The sequence below is a fragment of the Pygoscelis adeliae genome, unplaced genomic scaffold, assembly GCF_000699105.1.
Source record: "Pygoscelis adeliae isolate BGI_AS28 unplaced genomic scaffold, ASM69910v1 Scaffold42, whole genome shotgun sequence".
Lineage (NCBI taxonomy): Eukaryota > Metazoa > Chordata > Aves > Sphenisciformes > Spheniscidae > Pygoscelis > Pygoscelis adeliae.
In genome coordinates this window covers 1,847,577-1,868,781 of record NW_008824283.1, presented here as the reverse complement: position 1 = coordinate 1,868,781, position 21,205 = coordinate 1,847,577, and the positions used below count along the sequence as shown (strand labels likewise).

General features: G+C 52.7%; 1 protein-coding gene across 1 annotated transcript; it reads left to right on the top strand.

Annotated features, from left to right (window-relative positions):
* Positions 1 to 829: 829 nt before the first annotated feature.
* Positions 830 to 16,052, top strand: SH3TC2 (SH3 domain and tetratricopeptide repeats 2). The gene is made up of 17 exons (XM_009318560.1): positions 830 to 1,061; positions 2,234 to 2,338; positions 2,622 to 2,749; positions 3,722 to 3,827; positions 4,183 to 4,326; positions 4,453 to 4,654; positions 5,303 to 5,376; positions 6,178 to 6,373; positions 7,421 to 7,557; positions 8,544 to 8,585; positions 8,689 to 10,392; positions 10,507 to 10,687; positions 12,199 to 12,349; positions 13,852 to 13,974; positions 14,502 to 14,652; positions 15,302 to 15,498; positions 15,861 to 16,052. Exons 1-17 carry the CDS (start codon positions 830 to 832, stop codon positions 16,050 to 16,052), a joined length of 4,065 nt encoding a protein of 1,354 aa, XP_009316835.1.
* Positions 16,053 to 21,205: the final 5,153 nt, after the last annotated feature.

Genomic DNA, 21,205 nt, shown 5'->3' with positions numbered 1-21,205 from the left:
CAGGCAAGCGTCCTGTGGGGAGGCTGGGGCACTGCTCTGTCCGAGTGGAGCTGCGAGACCTGTGGCTGCAGAGTGCAGCCCGCTGCCGGGACTACTCGGGCGCTGAGCGGTGGCTCCCTTTGGCTGCTTGCCTGCCCTTCCCAAGATGGCCACTGGTGTCCCCTCCTCTTGCTGGTACTTGCTGTGTCACTAGATTTGGGTGCGTGGGGAACGAGGCAGGGCATTTTGGCCACGGAGGGGAGAGGATGACTCAGGGCATTGGTTTATTCCCATGCTGTTGGCTTTTCAGGAGCCCCCTTGCCACCCCTGTCCTGCTGCCCAGGAGCACCCCAAGCATCGCAAGGCTTGCAGAGCCCATGGGGTGCTGCCAGCCCCCAAGGTGCGATTCCCCTACCAGCATGCCCAGATGAGCTAGCGGGGCTGTGCTAAGGGTGGCAGGTCTCAGGGCCACAGCGGCTGGGGCCACCAGTGGCCCGGGGGAGCTGGTGCCGGGGGGGGCCGCCCCCCGGCGGCTGCCAGGAGTGCAGCCCCGAGCGCTGGGACCTGCACTCAGCTCCAGGCTGCCCACTGTTACAAAATACTTCAGCAGCGGGGAGGTAAATGAGTCACTGGCATGACTGGGAACGACTCCCCACCGGCAGTTTCAATTGGTCTCTTGAAAAAGCTCCCAGTTCCCGTTCTGAGCCTGGCCCAAACAAAAATAAACACTGAACTGGCAAGTGCTGCAGGGAACAAACCCATTTCTCCTCTCACCCGAGTGAGCCCTGGCCCCTGCCTGGCTCTGCAGAGACCCACCAGCATGCTTTGTCATGCTGCTGGCAGAGGTGGCATGAGTGGTGTCCAACCTGCCACCTCCTTCGGCACCTCGTATGGAGACCCCTCGGGCGGGGAGCATTCTGCCGGGGGTCCAAACGCCTCTCCCCACCACCCGTCTTCCCCAGGTGAAGAGTGTGACTCCTGCTGCCCCCACTCGCCTGTGCTCCTGCCCCGCTGGGACCACCTGCAGCGTACCACAGCCGAGCGCCGGGGAAAATGGTGGCAGGAGAAGACCATGGCATCAGGTACCCACCCCCACAGAAAGGGGACGTAGCCCCTGCCCACCGGGCCCTGCCAAATCCAGCGAAGCCCGCCAGGGTCTACTGGGATGCAGGGAGGAGAGAAAGGGAGGGAGGAGTGAAGCAACTGGCAGGCAAGCCCAGCCCAGGCAGGAGCCAGCTTGGGTTTAGCTCTGCCTCTGGCTTGTTTCACTTCCCCGTCTCCATTTCCCCAATGTGTGAAAGGGGACAGAGTTGCTGGATGAAGTCCTTTGTTAAGTGTGTTCAAATCAGCTGTTGAGAAATGTAGAGCCTTTTCTTTCAAAGAAAAGCTCATTCATTACATGTCCAGCCTTGGGCCATGCTTTTCTACTGCTAACTATAAATAAGGATTATAATTCTGCATGCAAATAACAGTTTATTTTACTGACTAGCAAAGCTGGCTCAATAAAAAGAACTGTAGAGTACAGTTATGGTCACAGAAGTGACTTACAAAAGCCACTGCACATTCCAGCTCCAGATCTCCAGGTACACGTTTGTCTTACAAGTCCAATTTGATTACTGACAAAAATTGGTGTTTAATCTTGTTATCCTTCCACAGCCAATACAACTGTGGAAGAGCAAGCTGGATTTTTATGTGCCTCAGCCTTCATTAACATAATTACCAGCTAAAGTTTCAGTTCCTGAATCCTTTATGGCAATAGTTGATGATGTGTGAAGCAGGGAGAATGCAGCTTGGATTTCAGATACCAACCAGAGCAGGCAGGGGAGAAAATCTCATTTTGACTGTCAAATTGATGAGCAAAGAGTTTTGCAAGCCCTTGGCTCTCCTGCACTGGGGAAGTGCTCTCGCTCTGAGGTCTCCTCCAAAAAAATCTCTGTGTCACGGGGCCATCCCTCTACCAGATCTGCTCAGTGAGGGTCTGTCCCAAGAGCAAGGAGGGAAAGTCCCCTCACTTCAAAGCCACTCCAGCACCAGAAAGAAGCCAGTCATCAAGGGTATCATGTAGTTAGGGCACATCATTCCCATGGATCTTGCCTCCACCCTTGAGCATGATTTTAATGTTCACACAATCCCCACCTAGATCTGCAGTGCAACCCATGGGCTTTGCTTTCAGGTGGCGTGGTTAGGCAGAATATCATAGATGGCTGCCACAAAATTTGACAGGCAACTCTTCTGTGTCCCCCCTCCTTGCTAGGTAAGGCTGGGGCATCAGAGCCAAGTGACCCCGCTACCGAGGCAGCAGAAGCCTTGCCGGACCCCTCCTCGGTGCTGCTGGCTGTCGGGGAGGGCTTTCCACCAGGTGAGATGCTATAAGATGCTACCTTTGGGATCACCCAGATTTCCAGTGGTTGAATGTGGCAAGGCCTGGCACCACAGCTAACTGACCCCCTGTCATCCCTTGAGTTTCTCATCTTTGTTGCTGGAAGGGGATGATAGGCTGGGTTTGTGTTGTTTGAGCATTGCAACCAGGCGAGGGCTGGAGACACTGGTGGGGCTGGCTGCAGGGAGGCAGTGTGGCGGAGGCAGCTCTGTGTGGCATGGAGCTCCTTCTCCCCCTTAACCCTGCACATTTCCTTTTCAAGAGCTTTCACTCTTCTTCTCCATTGAGAGCCGCTCCTCCCAGTGCCTCAATTCCCAGCTCCAGGAAGCAGCCAGAAAGAAGCTGTGGGCCCTGGACAGTGATGACAGAGACGTCTGTGCCCTGTTCAAGGTAGGAGCCCCAGCTCGACGGGGCAGAGCATGTGCGGGGAGGCTCCTGGTGTGATGGGATGTGTGATGGGACACCAAACCCAGACGAGAAAGAGAAGTTCCTCCAAGGCAGCTGCAGGGTGTGTTCCTGCACATGGGGACTCTGTAGGGGACTGGAATGATGGGGGAAATGAACTGGTAACAGGCGAGAGGCAGATGCAAAGCTAAGCCTCATGTCAGGAGCCTCATATTGGAGGCTCTGAGCTGCCTGAGGGATCACACAGATAGTCCTGGGGTGAGTCTAAATAGCTGGCATTTCACAGGGCTGTGATCACCAAAGCTGTGTGCCAGACTCAGGTCCCCAGTGGAGGTGGCATCTTTGGACATGCACAGGGGTTCTCAGAGTATTTGGCTTCATATAGAAAAATCACTACAGGTATAGAGACATTTCCTGGACTGAACCCTCCTTCCCTGCTGGTTTTTAAGGCCCTGGCCCCTCAGGGTTCCCTGCAGAGCTTCCCAGAAGACCTGGAACAATGCAGACATACTAGTGCCAGCAATAGTGAAAGGAGAGCTTCTCCCTCGAGGCACAGTTACTGCTTTCAGCCTCAGAGCCGCAGTTTGGAAGCTGTGCCTCTCCTGACTGAACATTAACCCTCCCGTGGCATAGTTCAGGTGTCTGGGTTTCAAAAGCACAGTGGTTCTGGTGTGCACCATGGGGAAAAAGATTTGGAGAAGGAGATGGAGCTTCTTCGCCCTCCCACTGCTGCACCATGGGCAGTTGTCACTGCAGGCACTCCATCCCTCCTGGCTGAAGGACTCAGCTGGCTGGAGTCCCCAGGCAACCAACTCACACAGCTTTGGTCTCAACTATGCTAATAAATGAGTGCCTAGTCTCATTCCAGGGTCTAATATTATTCCCACACTGACAAAGGAGACCCCCTGTCAGAGTCCCAGGACCGTCCCTTAATCTTGCTTTGTCTTCCATGTGTAGGAGCTGTCAGCCAGGCTGGTCTGTATGCAAGCCCAGGAGGATCGGTTCCTCCTCACCTTCAAAACCCTAGAAGAAGTCTGGAAGTTTTCCACATATCTGACTTTAGGTAATGTTTTCAAGGTGTGGGAGATCTAAACAGACAGTGTGAGAAGCATTTTTGGAGAAGGTGTTATTTGACACCAAAAATTAGTAATGTAACAGGGTGGACAGATAAAGAAAATGAATTAGAAGACCTTGGTATCCATCTACAGATTTAGGAAACCACTGTCTGGATCAGTGAAAGAGACCCAGGAGGATGCCTTTTGGGTAATGCCTCTATTGCATTTTGGGGATGGAGACAGAATTAGATGCTGTTGCCTCACAGCACGGTAGCAGATGGCAGACTGGGAGACATCCAAAGAGCACTTCATCCTGCCCGGTGAAGGAGGGTGCTATCACTGCTTTCCCTCTTGGTTTCTTAGGGTATGTGGGCAGATGCTTGGAGCAGCTTCTCTTTGACCAGGAGTACTGGCTAAACAGTGCTCTGATGGAGGACACAGAGATCAGAGTTACTGTGGATGAAGATTGCTTGTCTACCATATATATGGGTCTTCTACTCCAGGAAGGTGAGAAGGGACTGCATATGTAGGGACGTCCTCAAAAGCATCTCAGCAGGGCTGTGTTGTAGCCCTGTGCTGGGCTATGTCTTGCACTGATGCCATTGACCTGAGCATGACTGTTTCTATCTGCAGGTAACTTTTTTTCCAGAGCAGTGCCCAGTGTCTGGCAGCCGGAGCAGGAGGGAGAGGAAGGCCTGCAGCTCTGCAAGAACGAGCTGATTCATGTGAAGAACGTTGGAGAGGAGTCCAAGTGGGAAGGGATGTCTTTACTGACGGGTCAACGAGGCCTGGTGCCTGTGACAGCTCTAAAGCCAATACCTCACCCATTTTACCAGTAAGTAGACTGGCCAAGCAATAGTGCTCAAGCCAAGATTCTTTCCTGATCCTGATGCAGCAGCAAGCCTGGGGTGAGAAACTGCTCTTGCCTCTAGCAATGGGCAAGAGCTACGTAATTTTGTGGGGATATGCATTATGCATAAAGGCAGCCACTGGAACCAATTCAGGTCCTGTTAATGGAACAGAGCAAGGACATACCTCAGATATCATTCTTGTATGATATTGATTTAGGTCATACATGAGATTATTTGTGATTTACAGGTGAATAACTGGGAGAAAAAGCATAGCCCAAGACTTAGGTAATGCCGGTGAAAGTGGGGCCTCATGCTGGACAGCAGGCTGCGCCTCAAAGACACCCGCAGCTCCTCTTGTACTCGTGTGGTGAAATCCTCCTTACAGGGTGGCAAAATTATCCTGCTCTTACCATGTGGTGTGAGGCTGCAGTCGTGAGGTGCAAACTGCCCTCCGTGCCCAGTAACACCATTACAAGGAATTACTGGACTGGCTGTGCTGGCCATGCTCCACAGCAGCTCCGGCATTCCCAGGGGACAGAACATCTGTCCTGCTTGTGTGAGACCATCCCTGGCGGTGGCCTGAGGACGGGACTGCTCAGAGAAGACCAGTGTGGTTCCCCTTTGCCTTGCAGGTGGTTCCTGAAGAATTATGCTGTGAGTTTTGGCATCTCCCAGGAGATCAGTGGGACGACCTCTCAGCCAATTGGTGAGTGATACCTGTGCAACGCAGCTACCCTTCCCAGGGAAGGGCACGGCTCTTGCAAACCTGGGTTTGGCCACAAATGCAAAGGACCCATCTCTTGTTCTGTCAATGACACTCCATTGCAAGGTGCTCTAAGGGAATACTGCATCTTTGGACTCCCTTGAATGGAGAACAGACCTTGCAAATTGCATGTACTTACAAGGGCGATCTGAAGAACACAGAGTACAGAGGGCTGCTGATGGCATCCTTCTGCTACTGGGTTTTTCTATTCTACTGCAATTTTATCTCTCCTTTAATTCTTTCAGGACTGAAGTTATAAATAATTAGGCTCCCACCAGTGTGCACATGAAACCTGTGCCCACCATTCACCCATTAGCCCCAGGCCATTCCTGCCCAGACATGGGCACTGTTCAGAGCGTGCTGGACACGGGAGATCACTGCAGGTGTGCGTTTGGCATGTAGTGTGATGGACATTTGCACTGCTAAAGATTTCAACTCCTGGCAGAGAGTTGAGACAGTGCAGCTTCTGTGAAGCTCCATGTTTCCAGCCACCTTCCATACTGCAGCTCTCAGAGGTCTTTGGCTGTGTAGTGTTTATCCGTGCTTCTTGTGTATTTTATTATAATTCTCTTCTAAAGAAGCAACTGCAGAGATCTGAGTCTGAGAGCACAATAAATCTTAGGGGACAGAGAGGCAGCCTTCTCAAGCTGAAATCATGGTCTCTCCTTGCCTAAGTCTTTTCCAGCGAGGAAGTTTTAACAGTGGCCTCACACTGAAATGCCCTTGTTTGCCTTGGTTTCCCAGTCAAAGGCAGGTGCACAGCCACAGAGGACCACAGAGGAGCAGCATGGGATGAACTGAGTTTCTCCAAAGGAGACAGCATAGAAGTCATTGGCTTCCTCATTCCAGGACTCCCATGGTTTGTGGGCAAATGCCTCAGCAGTGGCAGCATCGGCTTTGTCCCAACCCGATACATAAATCCCAAGGCTTGCGAACCTCTGTAAGTTCACTGCTACCATCTAGATTAATTTAAACTCAGAAGAAAGTGAGGGGAAGACTCCAAGCCCAAACTCAAGGCTATGTGAGAGTCCAGGGCAGGTAATTTGCTTTGCAAGGCCTTTATAGAGGATCCTTTTGAGATCTGTCCAGAAGCCTTGGCCAGGCTCTGCTGCCAACAGGCTGCAGGAGTCTCTGCCCAGACAAAGCAATCGTATTTCACTTGCCTCAGGTGATTCTTGGGAAGGAACAGATCTGGCCCTAGGCTAGACCTGGCTTTATGTTAAAGCAGCCCAGGACATCTGTGTACCAGACAAGCTGGCTTCACATTTTCACCTAGAAATGTTCTTGTCTTTGTAGCTTTGTCTGAGGGGCTGTGAGTCTGGCAAGGGTGGGGAGAGCGATCACTGCCGAGGAAACCAAGTCCTGCTTTGCTTCCTTCTGCCCCTTTGCTTTCCGTGGGATGTCGAGGCAGAATGACCACTGGCACAGTTCCTCACTGAGCAGAATTAAACATCCTCCCAAGGACACAGACAGGAGTTATCCAGGGAGGGAAGGTGACACAACCCCACTCTGATGACCCAGGCAGTTGTGTGTGTTGGTGGCTTAAGACATAGCTCCGGTTCAATACCCATCCAAAAAGGCTTCTCCTCCAAGAGTGTGTGTGGGAGGATGGGGTCTTAACCTGTTGCTAGGTCTGTTGGGCTTTCCTGGGTCAGGCTCACTCAAGGTAAATCTTAGGCACTTTTCTGTAACACTACAGAGAACAGAGAGGAGATCAGATGATGCTCTGGCCTCAGGAAGGGCTTCTGGAGAAAAAAAAGACCGATAGGTCCCTCCCTCTGGCACCCATCAATTCCTCCATGGAGAAGCTGGATCTGAGAGCCCTGATGGGGAAGGTGTCCAGACTCTGGTATCCATCTGCAGCAGAGCTTTTCTGGTGGGAGGAAGAGGAGGGATGGGAAAGTCCATCTCCATCCCACAGGACAGCTGTAGTGTCAGGGGATGGGGAGACACTGACTGTTTTCCCCTGCTGTCTGCCTCAACCTAGGGAAAAGGGCTTGGTGTTTCTGAGCGAAGAAGAAAAATCCCCTCTCCTGCGCATCCCCTGCAATGGCGGCGAGCAGCATTTCACCACCCTCCTCGGTGACCTGGCACACACTGACATCACCTCTGTGTACCGGCTGGGTGAGTTTCCCCTCTCCTTACACGCCCAGCCCCATGGCTCCCCACGGAGAGCAATGCTGGGCAGTGTCTAGAGAGCTCCTTGCTCAGGGCTTTGCAGGGGAGACAACTGCTGTGGCTGAGACAGCCTCCAAGCACTCTTCTCAACTTGGTCGTGGAGGTTGTAGAGTAGATACCCTCAAGAGCTGGGCCTTGCCACACTGCAGTTTGCAGGGGTCTTCTCTGCTTCCAGGGCAGCTCCTCAGCTGTGGTTCACCCTGGCAGATGCTGCTCTCGACTGATCCTGGCTGTAGGTCCCTGCCTACAGCAGGTCCCCTGCTGCTGTCTGACCTTTGGGTGTATATTGAGAGGGATGCACAGCTAAAGTGACAGGTGACATTGTCTCCATGCCCACAACAGGAGCCAGGAGGTCAGGGTTCCTGGGTGCTCTTCTCAGTTTCTCTATGCTTGCTGTGTGGCTTTTGGACCACAGCTAATTTCTCTGTCCCTGTTTCTTGCCTTCTCACTACCTAGAAGCACAGTGCGGCCTTGCAGGGCTGAGCCTAGGATCCCCTGGGGTTCAGGGGACCTCCCAGACCAGCCAGCTGAGGTGCAATGAGCCCGGGGTAGAGCCTGTCAGAGATACACAGATATCTGAAACCTCTGAATAGACAGAACAAGGCTCTTAAGAGAGACAGAGCTGATAAAACTCTACCTGTAAAAAATAAGACCTGCTTATTCCCAGGTAACTATAATGTTACCGGTGCTCACCCCACCACCAGCTGAAAGCTGTTCTCCATGGTCTTACACGGAGCCAAGCCCCAGCAGACAGAGGGGTTGAAACTGCAGCTGCATGTGCTGTTTGTGGCCAGAAGTGAGCCTGCTCTCCCACATACGGGTCTGGAGTTCAGCAGAGCCGCAGGACATCTCTGTAAGGTTTGAGCACTGTGTCTGCACATTAACACTGACCAAGGCTTTGGGCTTTTTGTTTTCTGTTTGTCTCTGTGTAGATGGTTTTGAACCTACAGCCATGTTCCCGAAAGTGCCATCAGGTGAGTATGTGGAGGGGACAGAATGGGATGCTTTTATGATGACTTCTGAGGGTGAATTTTGACATGGGGAAACATCCCACTATGGTTTGCCTGTCCCTTCCAGAGGCTGTTCTCCATGGCTGTAAAGATATCCAGCTGCTCCAGTCTTGGGAGGAAATAAATGGCTTGGCTACGACTAGCACCTCTGAACTGTCTAGTCCAGGGAGTGAATCAGCCCCGGCTACGTTGGAAGATGTTCTTCTGGAGAAGCTGGATGATTTTGATGATCCCAAGTTCTTTATTGACCTGAATGCTGGACACATGGAAGATGCTGATGTTTTTAACCCCATATTGACCTTCCTTAACCAAGACAGCTATGTGCCCAGTTTTCAAAGCCTCTATGATCTCAGTTTTTCCTTCCTCAGCTCCACTTTTTATGGTTTCTCTGATGAGGATGAACTAGTCTTGTACCTTGAGACATCCAGGAACTGGGCCAAGAGGACTCATTCAGTTTGGGCTCACGTCAGGCTCTGTTTCCTCTTGGGTAAGCTCTGCATCAAAAAGGTCAAGTTCTCTCAGGCTCGAGTCTACTTTGAAGAAGCCATGAGCATCCTGGACAGGGGTTTTGGGGACCTGCCCCTGCTGGCTGCGTTGCACGTGAACCTTGCCTCCATCTACTTGAAACAGAACATGAAGCACAAGTTCTCCTCCCTGCTGGGAAAAACGGTGGCCTTGCTTGTCTGCTTGCCTGGCCGCTCTTTCAGCTCTGAGAACGAGCTGGAAGTCATGATGTACGTCCTGAGGGAAGCCATTGCTGTGGGTAATGCTCCCTTGGAAGCACGGGTCTGCTTCCTTATTGTCAAGCTCTTCCTACAACTGGGCAAAAATGACGAAGTGCTGCCCTTTACCGAGCATCTTCAATGTCTCACCACCACTTTACTCAGCCCGGACACTAATTCTGTGCCACTGGATGCCACCCCCATCTTGAGCTACCTGTATGACAAGAAGTACTTGCCAAATATTGCACTGGCCTCCGCCAGGTTGTTTGCTCCCAGTGGCATCAAGGGGGCACTGACACCCATTTGGAGAGCTGGCTTCATCCTCCAAAATACTTCCAAACTCCTGGGAAGCCAACTGGAGAGGAGCAGCATCCCAGCACTGGCTTGTTTCTATCTCAAGCAAGCACTGCATTTCTCCTGCGAGAGAAGAGCTGTGCCCATCCAGAGGACGCTGTGTGCCATCTTGTCCAGGATGTACCTCCAGCATGGCGTGTTGGACGGGGCAGTTTGTTATGCAGCCACGGCCGTAACCCTCAGCAGGCTGATGGGCGAGGAGGAGGCTTTTGAGTCTTCCCTCTCTTTGGGGTGGATGTATCTCCTGAACAGCCAGCCGGGCCCAGCTGCAGACATCATGTGGCAGCTCTTGTGCTCTCTGCATGGGACGGACAGCGTGACTCAGGGGGGAGCCGTGCACAATCTCCTGGCCATTGCCCTTAAAGGAGAAGGGCAGGTGCAAAAGGCTGCAGAGAACTACCTCCGGGCCCTGCACAAAGCCAAGGAGACCGGGAACAAGAGGAACCAGGCTATCGCCCTGGCTAACCTGGGGCAGCTGAGCCTCTCGCATGGGGCGAGCCAGCTGTCTGAGCTCTACCTGCTCCAGTCGGCTCAGCTCTATGCTGAACTCCAGGGCAGTGAAGACCTGGAGATGGAGTTGGTGCGGGTGCTCCTGTGGCTAGCGCAGGCCATGGTGAACAGGCAGAGAATGGAAGACGGCAAACTCTGTTATGAACTGGCATTGGTTTTTGCCCTGAAGTGGCATAACGTGAGGAGTGAGTACAGCTTTGCTGGCGGGAACCAGGGCAGCATTCACCTCTGTGCAGCACCCTGTCAGGTCCCTAATGCAGCCCCCTGACCTATCCTTTTCCCTTCCCTGTACCATGCAGGTCAGCTTCACATCACTGAGTCTCTCTGCCATTTCTACAGCAAAGTGTCCCCCAATCTCCAGGCCTGCATTACCTACCATGAGCACTGGGTATCTTTGGCACAACAGCTCCAGGATAGAGAGATGGAAGGCAATGTCCGTCAGACCCTCAGCCAGCTCTATCAGGCTTTGGGCACATCCGAGTAAGTCCTGTCTGTGTGTAGATGCTGTTAGAGTGGGGTCCCTGCTCACCCAAAGCAAGAGCAATGGCTTTCCTGGGGTGTCTCTTGAGAGAGGTGGGGAAGGTGTGTGGTAGCTCTAGCTGCCCCGCAGGCAGGCTGTGGGTTAGTGAGCTGCTGAGATTTGCGAGCTGTCACTGTGCAGTGAAGAGGGGAACAATTCAATGTCAACCAGAGCACCGTGACAGCCAGGCAAATGCTGGGCTGTTAGCTGGGACAGAACTGGGGTCTGGCCAAACACAGTTTTCCAGAAAGACATCCAGCCTTGATCAGAGGGGACCTAGTGACAGGGAATTCATCACTTCCTTTGGAGGCTTATTCCAGTGATTAATCACCATTCACCAGTAAAAATAGGTTCCTTATCTGTTATTTGAATAAGTCTGGCTTCAGCCTCCAGCCGCTGAGTCTGTCCTTCCTATCTCTGCTGGAATATTTTCCCCAGGGAGGTACTTAAGACCTCATATCAGCTCACCTTTCAGTCTCCCACTTGACACATGCAGGTGACTGATTAGATTAGGCGGGAGGGGAGAGAAAGAGACCTGGACAGACCACAGACTTTCTTCAGTTTTTGAAGGCAAATGTGTCAAATAGTGGAGAGCTAGCTCCCATGTCCCAGAAGGACAAATGGGCAGGGGCTGTCATTAACTTGGAAGTTAACCTTCCCATGCTAGGTCACAGTGAGTTCAGAGGGAAGGAATTTAGGAAGCAGATGCCTGTCATGTGAACGGTGCTATTTAAGATCACAAAGCACCCCATTCCCTGGACTCAAAGGACAGCTGGAGCCCTGATGCCAGCAGGCAAGACACCAAGCAAACAAACGTGCCCTGGGCACTGCCCCGTGCTCCCTTCGCCTCAGCTGCCTGCTGCAGGCAGCGTGTCCAACCCACTGGCTCGTCCTGCTGCTTGTCCCTTTGTCCTCTAGTGACCAGGGGCTTGAAAAGGAGCTGTAAGGTCTTGCACATGTGGCCACAGATCTGCCTCTTTGGCTGCACCAAGGAACAAACAATAGGCAGAGATGTGGTTTTGGGTGCCAGATGCTGTCTGGAAAATGAAGGTGCAAGCACTCCCTGCCTATGCTCCCATGTGTAGCTGGGAGTGACTTTGGAGCTTAGTGTAGGGGGGCAAATAGGGTTTGCAGATGACCTGGACAAAACCCTCTTTCTCAGCTGAAATGGGCAGGGGTGGGGAGCAACCCTTTTGGGACTGGGCTGCCCTGGGGCTGTGCTGAGCACTGGGAACCCAGGCTGGTTGAAAGTTGCCAGATGATACACACATGTGCACTAAAGCATGGAGACTTCCACGATTTTACCAGGACATATTGCTCAGAGTTGTGGTTGTCCATTTGTCTCTAACCTTTGGCAACCGTAGGAGAAGACAGGATTGCCAATGGCAAGGTGTTGTGGTAGGTTTGCAGCTGTTTGGTGGGGGTGTCCTGTGATTTCTCTGTAATGGCTTTTTGCCTGTTATCGTCACAGGACTTTGAGACAGTCCCTGGACTGCACCAAACAGAGTCTAAGGATCTTCATTGACCTTGAGGAGACTGTGAAAGCAGCAGAGGCCTGGCTGCAGGCAGGAAGGCTCTACTATCTTATGCAGGAAGATGAGCTGGTGGAAATGTACTTTCAGGTATGGAGGAGGTGGCTGGAGTATTCCCATTCTCACCCTGGCTAGCTGCATTCCCATAACTGCTGTGTGGTTTGGTAGAAGCCTTTTGGGGCTGGAAGACCTGGAAGTTCCTATGAGCAGTGTAAATCTGCTGCTGGAAGGAGGAGCTGTTGCCTTACACTCATGCACTATCTGGCACTACATTTCCTGTCATTCCTTCCATACACTGGGTTTAGAGGATTCTTGGGTGAAAGTAAGTGAATTTATTGAGTAGGAAAGTGATGTAGGAGTGCCAAAGGAAGCTGGAGGTGCCAGGTGACTGGTTCCCACTGAAATACACATAGATAAGGGATAAAGTGCCGGGGAAATGCTTGGAGACTTCTTGGAGTAGAAGACTTTCTATCTCTAGCATTATTTTATCAGCTGAGCTGCAAAGAGCAGCTCATAAAATCTTAGGACTCCCTCATTCAGGGAGCAGATTCTATTGAAAGATGGGAAATCCTTTCACGTGCCCAGAGTAAGCAGAGCAGAAGGCTGGTTAGGTCTGTTGGGGTTGCACTGAGCTGGGGTATCCAGCAAAGCACCAGCCTGGACACATGTAGAGGATGTTTTGGGTCCTCATTCTGTTACCCCAGAAGCACTTCTGAACTGGTGGGGCTGGGTGACTGAGGTACACGGTGGTGGGAACAAGGAGAGAAGCCTTTCCCATGAGCCACACTAGCCTGCCCCTAAATCAGGTTGGTAAAGGCAGGGAGTTACTGGTACTGGGTGGCTGCTCAGTGACCTGGGTGAAATGAATAGGTGGCTTTGGTGTCGGCTTGTTTCCTAGTGATCACAAGGGAGATCTGAGGCCCGTAACAAAGAGCCATCATTGCTTCCCTGCCTCATGGTTTAAGCAGGGAGGCAGGGGCTAAAGGAGGGGTGACGTCCCATTAAGAAGGGCCAGTTGACACCAGATCTCAGCAGGACATGTCTGAGTCCCTGAGGGGCCCCTTCCCAGGCAAGGTCACTGACAATGATAAAATGTCATGGTGTAAGGAACAACATGTTCTGGCTGGAAGGTGGCACCAGGGCCAAGTGAATAATTGGCACAAATAACTGTTCTTCCCAGAAGTTAGCATACCTGCCCTCCCTCCTGCTGGCTCTGCCCTTTCTTTGTATCAGCTGTCCGTTCCCCTTGTCAATCTTCACGGTGCCTCCATCACACCTATAACAGACCAGGGCCAGGACAGCTGCTGGCTGCACTGTCCCGACTCTAAATCCTGATGCCGTTGGATATCCCAGCTGATCAGTCTGTCACAGTGACCCTGCACAGGGATGGGTTACGTGGTTCCTGGCTCCATCCTTACACACATCACTTGCAAATGCAGCACAACAGTCCCACATGCCTGCTGGCCAACCTGTGTCCATGCTGTTTGGAGCACTGTGGCTCATGTTTACGATGACTTGGTTTTATTTAATCACACCAATGTCTATGGCACATGTCTCTTTCCAAGTCTCATTCTGGTTCTTTTTCCTTCTAGGCAGCCATTCAGACTGCTCTGAAATCCGAGAACTTCTCCTTGGCCATGGATCTTTATGAAAAAGCAGGTGACACCTTTTTTAATGGCAGCCGAAACAGAGATCGAGCAGTGGAGTTTTATAGGGTACTTATCCCTCCGAGCATTTCTGTCCTTATGTCCCCGCAAGGTGATGGCTGTGGGGAGCTTTGCCCTAGGGCTGGCTGCACCACTGCATGGCCAGGCTGGAGGGATGGAGGGTAGAGAGGGTTGGGGTGGTTCTGAGTGTGCCAGAGTGCAAACATTGCTGCAGCGGGGAAGCCTGGAGCACAGACATATTTTGCAATGGCTGCAGCTCACCCTAGAGATCATTTGGGAGGTGGGAACAGGGTCCTTACATGACAAATCCTGGCAGTGTTATGTGTGAGCTGGTCGCTCCTGGGGACATGCTCAGAGTCAGTATTTCAGGCACCTAAGGAAGGGCAGAGACGTGAAAAACTCATTTTCAAGGGGAAGAAGGGGCCAGAACCTGAACCTGCAGCACTCAACCACTCCACTGTCTGCCTGCCATGCCAAGCGCTTGGTCCATCTCCTGCTGCTCTATCACCCCTCTGTGGGCAGTGCTGCACCGATACCTCTAGGAACAGCCTGGATTCACTGTTCTCTCTCCTCAGGGAGGTGCTGTGCCCTTGGCCAGGAAACTAAAGGCCGTTAAGACAGAGCTACGGCTGTTCAATAAGCTGGCAGAGCTGCAGATTGGGCTGCAGGGCTACGAGAAGGCGCTGGAGTTTGCCACACTGGCAGCCAGGCTGAGCATCAGGGTTGGTGAGTGATGCACACCTGCAGGGTACGGGGAGTTACTGGCTCCTGCGGAGAGGGTTGCCTTTCTGGGTGAGAACAGTGTGCACATGGAAGGGGGATCTCCTGCTTTCATAAGACCTCTGGACCTTTTCTTATCCTAAGGGGTAACATCTTTTTAAGGCCACTTCCCTTTTTAAGCTGCATGACAGCCACATGGGAGAGCTCTGCCTTGGCAGTGGTGGGACTGGCTGGGGGAGGGGTTGTTGCTACACCGGAGCATGGGAAGTCTGATGAAGGCACAGGACTGAACAGTTCCTCCCTGCCCTGGCTCTTCTGATAAATTCATCCCTTCCCTTTACAGAAATAGTTTGAATGGGCAAAATGCCAGCATAAATGTCTGAGTTGGAATCAGTCTTGTACTAGCCCTTTCCAGCACCCAAGAAATCCCCTGGTTGAATAATATACTCCCTGGGCAATCTGTCCAGCCTTGGTATCAGCAATCCTGCCCATGGCTCTGTTTTCTCTGGACCATCTTCAAACCCAGTGTCTCCTTATGAAGACACCCGTGCCCCCAGGCTGTTGAGCAAATGTATCCCTGAGCGGCTCAGCATGCTGCGCTGGGGATGTATTGCGAGCGTGCTGCAGGCTGACTGTATCAGCCACTCTTTTCCAGGAGACCAATTGCAAGAGCTGGTTGCATTCCACCGCCTGGCTACAGTCTACTATTTTCTGCATATGTATGAGATGGCAGAAGATTGCTACCTGAAGACACTTGCCTTGCGTCCCCCCTTTCTGCAGTGCTCTGGAGAGGCCCTGTACTACTCCAAGGTGTATTGCCACCTTGGCAACCTGACCCTGCACAAACTGAAGGTAGGAGACCTCTTTCCATGATGCTGTGTTGAGCACTCTGGTCTTGATGGAGAGCTGGAGGTGGAGTATCACATCTCCTGGCAGAATAGCCACACATGTAGACAGCTGTGTCCTGTGACTCTCCATCCTACCTGCAGCTTTAGAATAAACATGCACAATGCTGGCACAACCAGGTTTTGAAGGGGGAAAGGCAATTTGGAAAGAAGTGCTGGCACTTAGCTGCAACTATATAGAGCCCATTTCAACGAAGTCAGTTGTCACTGGGTTCTGCCTGGAACCACCAGGCTCTGCTCCAGCTCCCTTATACCCTGTGACCTTCAATTAAACCACTTCCTAATGCCTGCCCTGTCCTTTATGGTTAGGATGAACAGGATGCAGCAGCTTACTTCCTCCTGGCCCTCGCTGCAGCAACCGAGCTGGGAGACCAGGAGTTGCAAGGCCTCATTCATGCCAAGCTGAGTGACATCCCCGGTGCCCCGCGGGGGTCCGAGGGCACACCGAGCTGTGCCATGTACCGGCCCAGGTGGCTGAGCGAAGGTGGCCACATCGTCTGACGGACCCGCTACCCCGGGGACTCCAGTGCGAGCCATCAAGCAGCGTCATGCCATGCCGCTGGCAGGGGTCCATGGGCTCTCCAGAACAACCGGCCCAGGAGAGGTCCTGCGCCGCATCCTAAGGAGATGGCAGCGTTTGGTCTTCTTGTCCCCGACAGCCAAGGGACCAAGCACTTGGGACTCTGCCCTCATTTTTCAGGAGCAGGGCTGTGCACCACAGCCCAGGTGGCACATCAAGGCTGGGCATCTGGGCAGGATGAGGCCCTGGCAGCAGTGCTGGAGCGTGCGGTGCAGCGGGGCTGAGCAACAGATGGCATTTCAGGAGCGAGGCTGCACTGCCCGGGATGGGGACAGAAGACTGCTGCCATGTGCCTGCCTGTCCCCCCCAGCTGCCACTCATACCTCAGGTCCCATGGGGCAGCTCAGCCCAACCCAAATGTGTTTTAACTTGAATAGCAACTCCCTTATTTATTCCTATCTGGTTTCTGTCCTGTCTGCTCTGCGGAGGTATGTGACCCATACCTCTGCAGAGCCCGGGGCTTCTTTGGTACAAAGCACCACCAAAGCTTTTGGCAGTGAGAGGCAGAATTAGGGAAAGGAGGAGAAATGAAAGGGGTTGGTCAAGCCTCGCCTGGGGATGAGCCCCGTATGCAGGTGGGCAGCTGCTCAGGGGGATGCAGATCCTACCCTCACTCCAGCCCTGCCGTACAGCCTCAGCTCTGGTACTGGAGAAGCTGGGGTGGCCTCTTCTGCCCCACAGCCCATGTTCACTTTCAGCACCTTGAGCATGAGCACGGGAAAAGACCCATCAGTCCCGATCCGGCTCAGGCTTTGCAGCCCGGCACCCTCCCCAGCCTCTCTTCTGCAGGCTGCAGAGGCCCGCGGGACGCAGGAGCACTGGGGAGCGGACAGCGAGGCTGGGCACACTGGCCTGCGCTGTGGCACATATCCAACCTCCTGGGCAGGGGTGCTGATGGGGTGCAGCGGGACTTTTGGCTGGGAGAGGCAGCTGCACTGCCTTTGCATGGGCCATTGGCAGCCCAAGAAGAAGCCAGCCGCCTGGCAGGCAGCAGGCTGTCTTCAAGTGCCCTGAGCTACATGGCTGGAGGAGAAGCAAAAACTCCTCTGTGGAGCAAGCCGGGGGAGCAGGAGGCATCAAGGAGGCTTCTCCTGAGAGCTGCTGCCCAGCACCGGGAGTGGCACGCAGCTCTCCCCCACAGCCTGTCTCACCACCAGAGAGCAATAAATACCCATGTTTGCAGCTTCACGTGGGCGAGAGCCGCTTCCTGGCTAATACCGACCTCGGTTTTCAGTCTGGACTGGTGCAGAATGAAGAATGAGCAGTTTTTCCAGCTCATCTCTTTGCTCTGACAACCAGTGGCCAGACACCCAGCTGGGGCTTCACAGGGAGACCCTGTTGCAAGTCCTTCCCCCTCCCTGATGTGCTCCACTACTTGGAAGTGCTAAATGCAGAACATTTATTTCCTTGCTGTTCTTTACAAATGCTGAGTTCATTTTCCCCTTCTAATCCCTGCAAGGCATCTGTCATCGGGGCAATGGATAGTTTACTGCTTGTTTACCAAGCATTCCTGGAATGCCATTAGAGGAGCTTCAGTCCTAAGCTCAGAGGAGGTAAATCTTCTTCCCGTTTGAAATACAGCAAGCTCAGGGGAGAACCTGTCCCCAAAACCTTCCTGCCTCACTCCATGGGGCTGCCTGTTCTCAGTTCAGGTGGCTGGTGCTCACCATGCTAGGGCAGGATCTTTTCAGGAGTTTTTCAGGTCAGCTTTCATACACAGGGAAAAGCACAGTCTCACATCTTCATAGCAGAAGGCAGGTCGACGACTGGACATCAGGCTATCGAGGGTGGGGGAGAGAGGGAAGCTTTGACGGCTCTGGAAGACTTGAGAGTCCATGTGGTGCAGAAGTGCCGTGCCCTGGCACCAAGGTCTCCACCCATCTCTCCTCCTGCCTGCCCCCAGCACCTCACTTAGGGATGCTCCCCAACCCTGCTGCACCCCGCCAGCCTGGTCCTCAGTAGTGCCCTTTGGGTCCTTGAGATGAGGTCCAAGGCCACCACAAGGCTGCTGCCCAGGCATCCCAGCGGGGCTTTTGTTACCAGTGGTTGTAGTGGCTGGTGCTGCACTGCTGGCCAGGCTCTGTACTTGGAGGCTGGAATGTGGGTGGCTGTGCCTTTATCTATGGCAGAGACCCCAGACCCACACCGGTGGTCAGTGGCTGTTGTGGTTCTTGTCAAAGTTAAGCCCCGTGGAGGATGAATCATGCAGAGAGCATCCCCACTAAAATATCCCTTCCAGAGCCAAAAGCCGAGGTTGTTCTGCCTAGCACCAGTGAGAAAAAATGGGCTTTGTTTAAACATAGAGGGTCAGCGTCTCAGCTGGTCTAAATCAGCTAAGCTCCATGAAGTCAAACAGAGATGTTCTGATTTGCAGGGACTGTGGATCTGGCCCATGGTTTTTAACCAAATGTGTCCTCTTTAAATCGCAGCAAACAAATTTGTGGTGCCTGGGAGAAAAAAAAGACTTGCTCCTTGGGAATGTCCCATAAAACATCATTTCCCCTCTCCCTCGTCCGCCCGCCCGCTCCCACACACTGTGACAAAGCTGGGCTGTTTTCCTAGTGCGATGAGAGGTCAGGGTGGCCAGGGCTAATTAAACTCATAATAATACTTGGAAATACAGTGAAACTTGGAGTGGTCAGTCGAGCGTACCAGCTCCTGGGCCTGTGCCTGAGGGAGGGTGAGGATACCATGTCCCTCCAGCCGCCAGTACAGTTTTGTGGAGAGAAATATGCTTTGAGGACTTTGTGCCAGAGGAGGTCACCAGGTGAGGCTCAGGCCCTGGGGCAGCCAGGCTGAGGGTTATTGTCCTCTACTCCTTCCTGGGTGGGGGGGGAATATTGTCCATCATTCCCAGGGCACAGTGACTGGGAGCTGTCTGTCTTTTAGACACAGCTGGGAACACCCATGTGTACATGTAGGGAGGGAGCACAGGGACCACATAAGGGGTACGCACCCCGAGGTGCTGCAGGGTGCAGAGCCTGGCCAGAGCTGTGATGTTGCTCTAAGAGAAGGTTGGAAGAGCAGGACTGTAGAAACACAGGCGGTATTTATCCTACTGTGGTAGGCATTGGCCACCAGTGTCCAGCCCTCCTTCACCAGCACTAATGTCAGCCCAAACAGATGGAGGAAGAAATAGGGGAAAAGGAAAGGATGGATCAAGTCTCCTCTTACGCCAGGTGTCATTATCTTGCTGTGGCTTGTGACTTATTTCTGAGCTGCATGTGACTGTCTGCTCCGTGCTAGTCCCAGGAGTTTTCCTTCCTTCAGTCCTCAGCCAGCTGAGCTGGAAATAGCACTGATGGGGACCATGTGCAGCAGCATGTGCCTTCACACGGATGCTAAAAGCAGCACCTTCCTTTCCAGCACTTCCAAAGGGTGAAGGGTGCTGTAGGAACCTCCTTGCTTTGGCTTCGGTGCCTCTGCATGCCGATGTCTGGACCTGGTGCCAACCCGTCTCACTCCGATCTTTCACCAGTGCAACGCTCCGGGCACCAGTGCTACCACTTCTGACATAAGCCCACCTAAGAGCCAACACTGGCACTCTGACCCCATTTTTGTTTAATGCCTCAGGGGGCCAATTAAGGCCTGGAATAAAGAGGGACTGGATTTCTTTAACATATGTTCATTCTTGGATAGTGGAAATACCATGACAAGAATAATTCTTGGATCATCTTAGCTCCGGTGTTAGCCTCCCGAGGCATTAGGAAAAAGGAAGCGCTGATAACTGTAAATACGGATATGGACAGAAGTGTAGAGATAGCTAGATTTATTTGGGTTTACACGGAAACTACTCTTTCCTGCAGAAATACAACACCCAAAAATAATAATAATTATCAGCAGACATCTTTCATCATTCCTTCACTGCACAGTGCTGCAAATCTTCACTGGGCCTGTGCTGGACGGAGGCTGAGCTGGATGGAGGGACCTTCCTATTCCCATCTGTACCATACAGCTCCAACCCAGCCTTTTTCCACTCCATGCCTCAGATTCCGTGGGTTAAATGAGAGGGAGAAATCCTCTCTAAGTACTGTCAAAGCCTGGCAGCTGGGCAGGGAAAATGCATGCTGCTTGGGAGGGAAGTCTGAATTTTGGTGGTGTGCTGCGCAGATCTAGGGTGTGGGTGGGAGCCACCTCTCCCATCCCTAGGACCTGCACCTGGGCCTCCCCTTAACCACAGTAAACAACCAGAGCCGATGCTGCTGCACCACCCCTGCTCAAAGCACACTGTTGCAGTGCAGAGCTGTCCTGGAGTTCAGTGCCGAGGTTTTGTAGCTGGTGCCCTAGGATGTCACATCATTTATCCACCTCTATTGGCCTTGGCCTTTGGCAGAGGCTGCCCTCCAGCACAGCCTGCGTCTGCTGGAGGCTCATCGGTGATGTGGAGGAGCAGGGAGTCTGAGGCAGAGGTAAACCTGAGCTCATCTTATCTCAGAGGTGGCTTGTCCTCTCCAGCCAGCATATTCCTCTGTTGCTTGGAACAGTAATGATAAGTTGGTAAACACCAGCTGTTCTGCTAAGCAGAAGTGGGTGAAGTATGTAAAATGGGCAATTTAGATTAAAAATCATTTATTTTCAGAGCAACCTGGGTTTTTGTTCAGTAATAATTGGGATCATAAATATGTATGCCAGGAGGTGTGTTGGAGGTTGATGCTGGGAGGCTGAGCAACAGCCAAGAGTCACTAACTGTAACTGCATGTGCTTAAATAACCCTTCCCTTCCCTGCACTGTGGTAAGGCAGGCAGCAGCACAATGCAGCCTGTCTGCGTGGGCTGAGATGGGGGCCTACGTCTGCACTGCTGGTGCCCCTGCCCTGGGAGCTTGCCATGTCCCTGGGGGAGGGGAGAAGCAAAACCAAAAAGGGAGGAAGGACAGAGCAGCTGGGAAGTGGCCAATGACTGTGGACAGGGAATAATGAGGCCAGATGTAAAAAAATTCTGAGCTGAGATTAAATACTTGTGCTGAGATGGCATCAGGCATGGGTCAGCCCTGGAGCTGTCATCTCTGCTGTCACTGGCCACAGGGCACACAGGTATCACCAGGACTTACCAGCACTGATCTCCAGAGTTGCTTT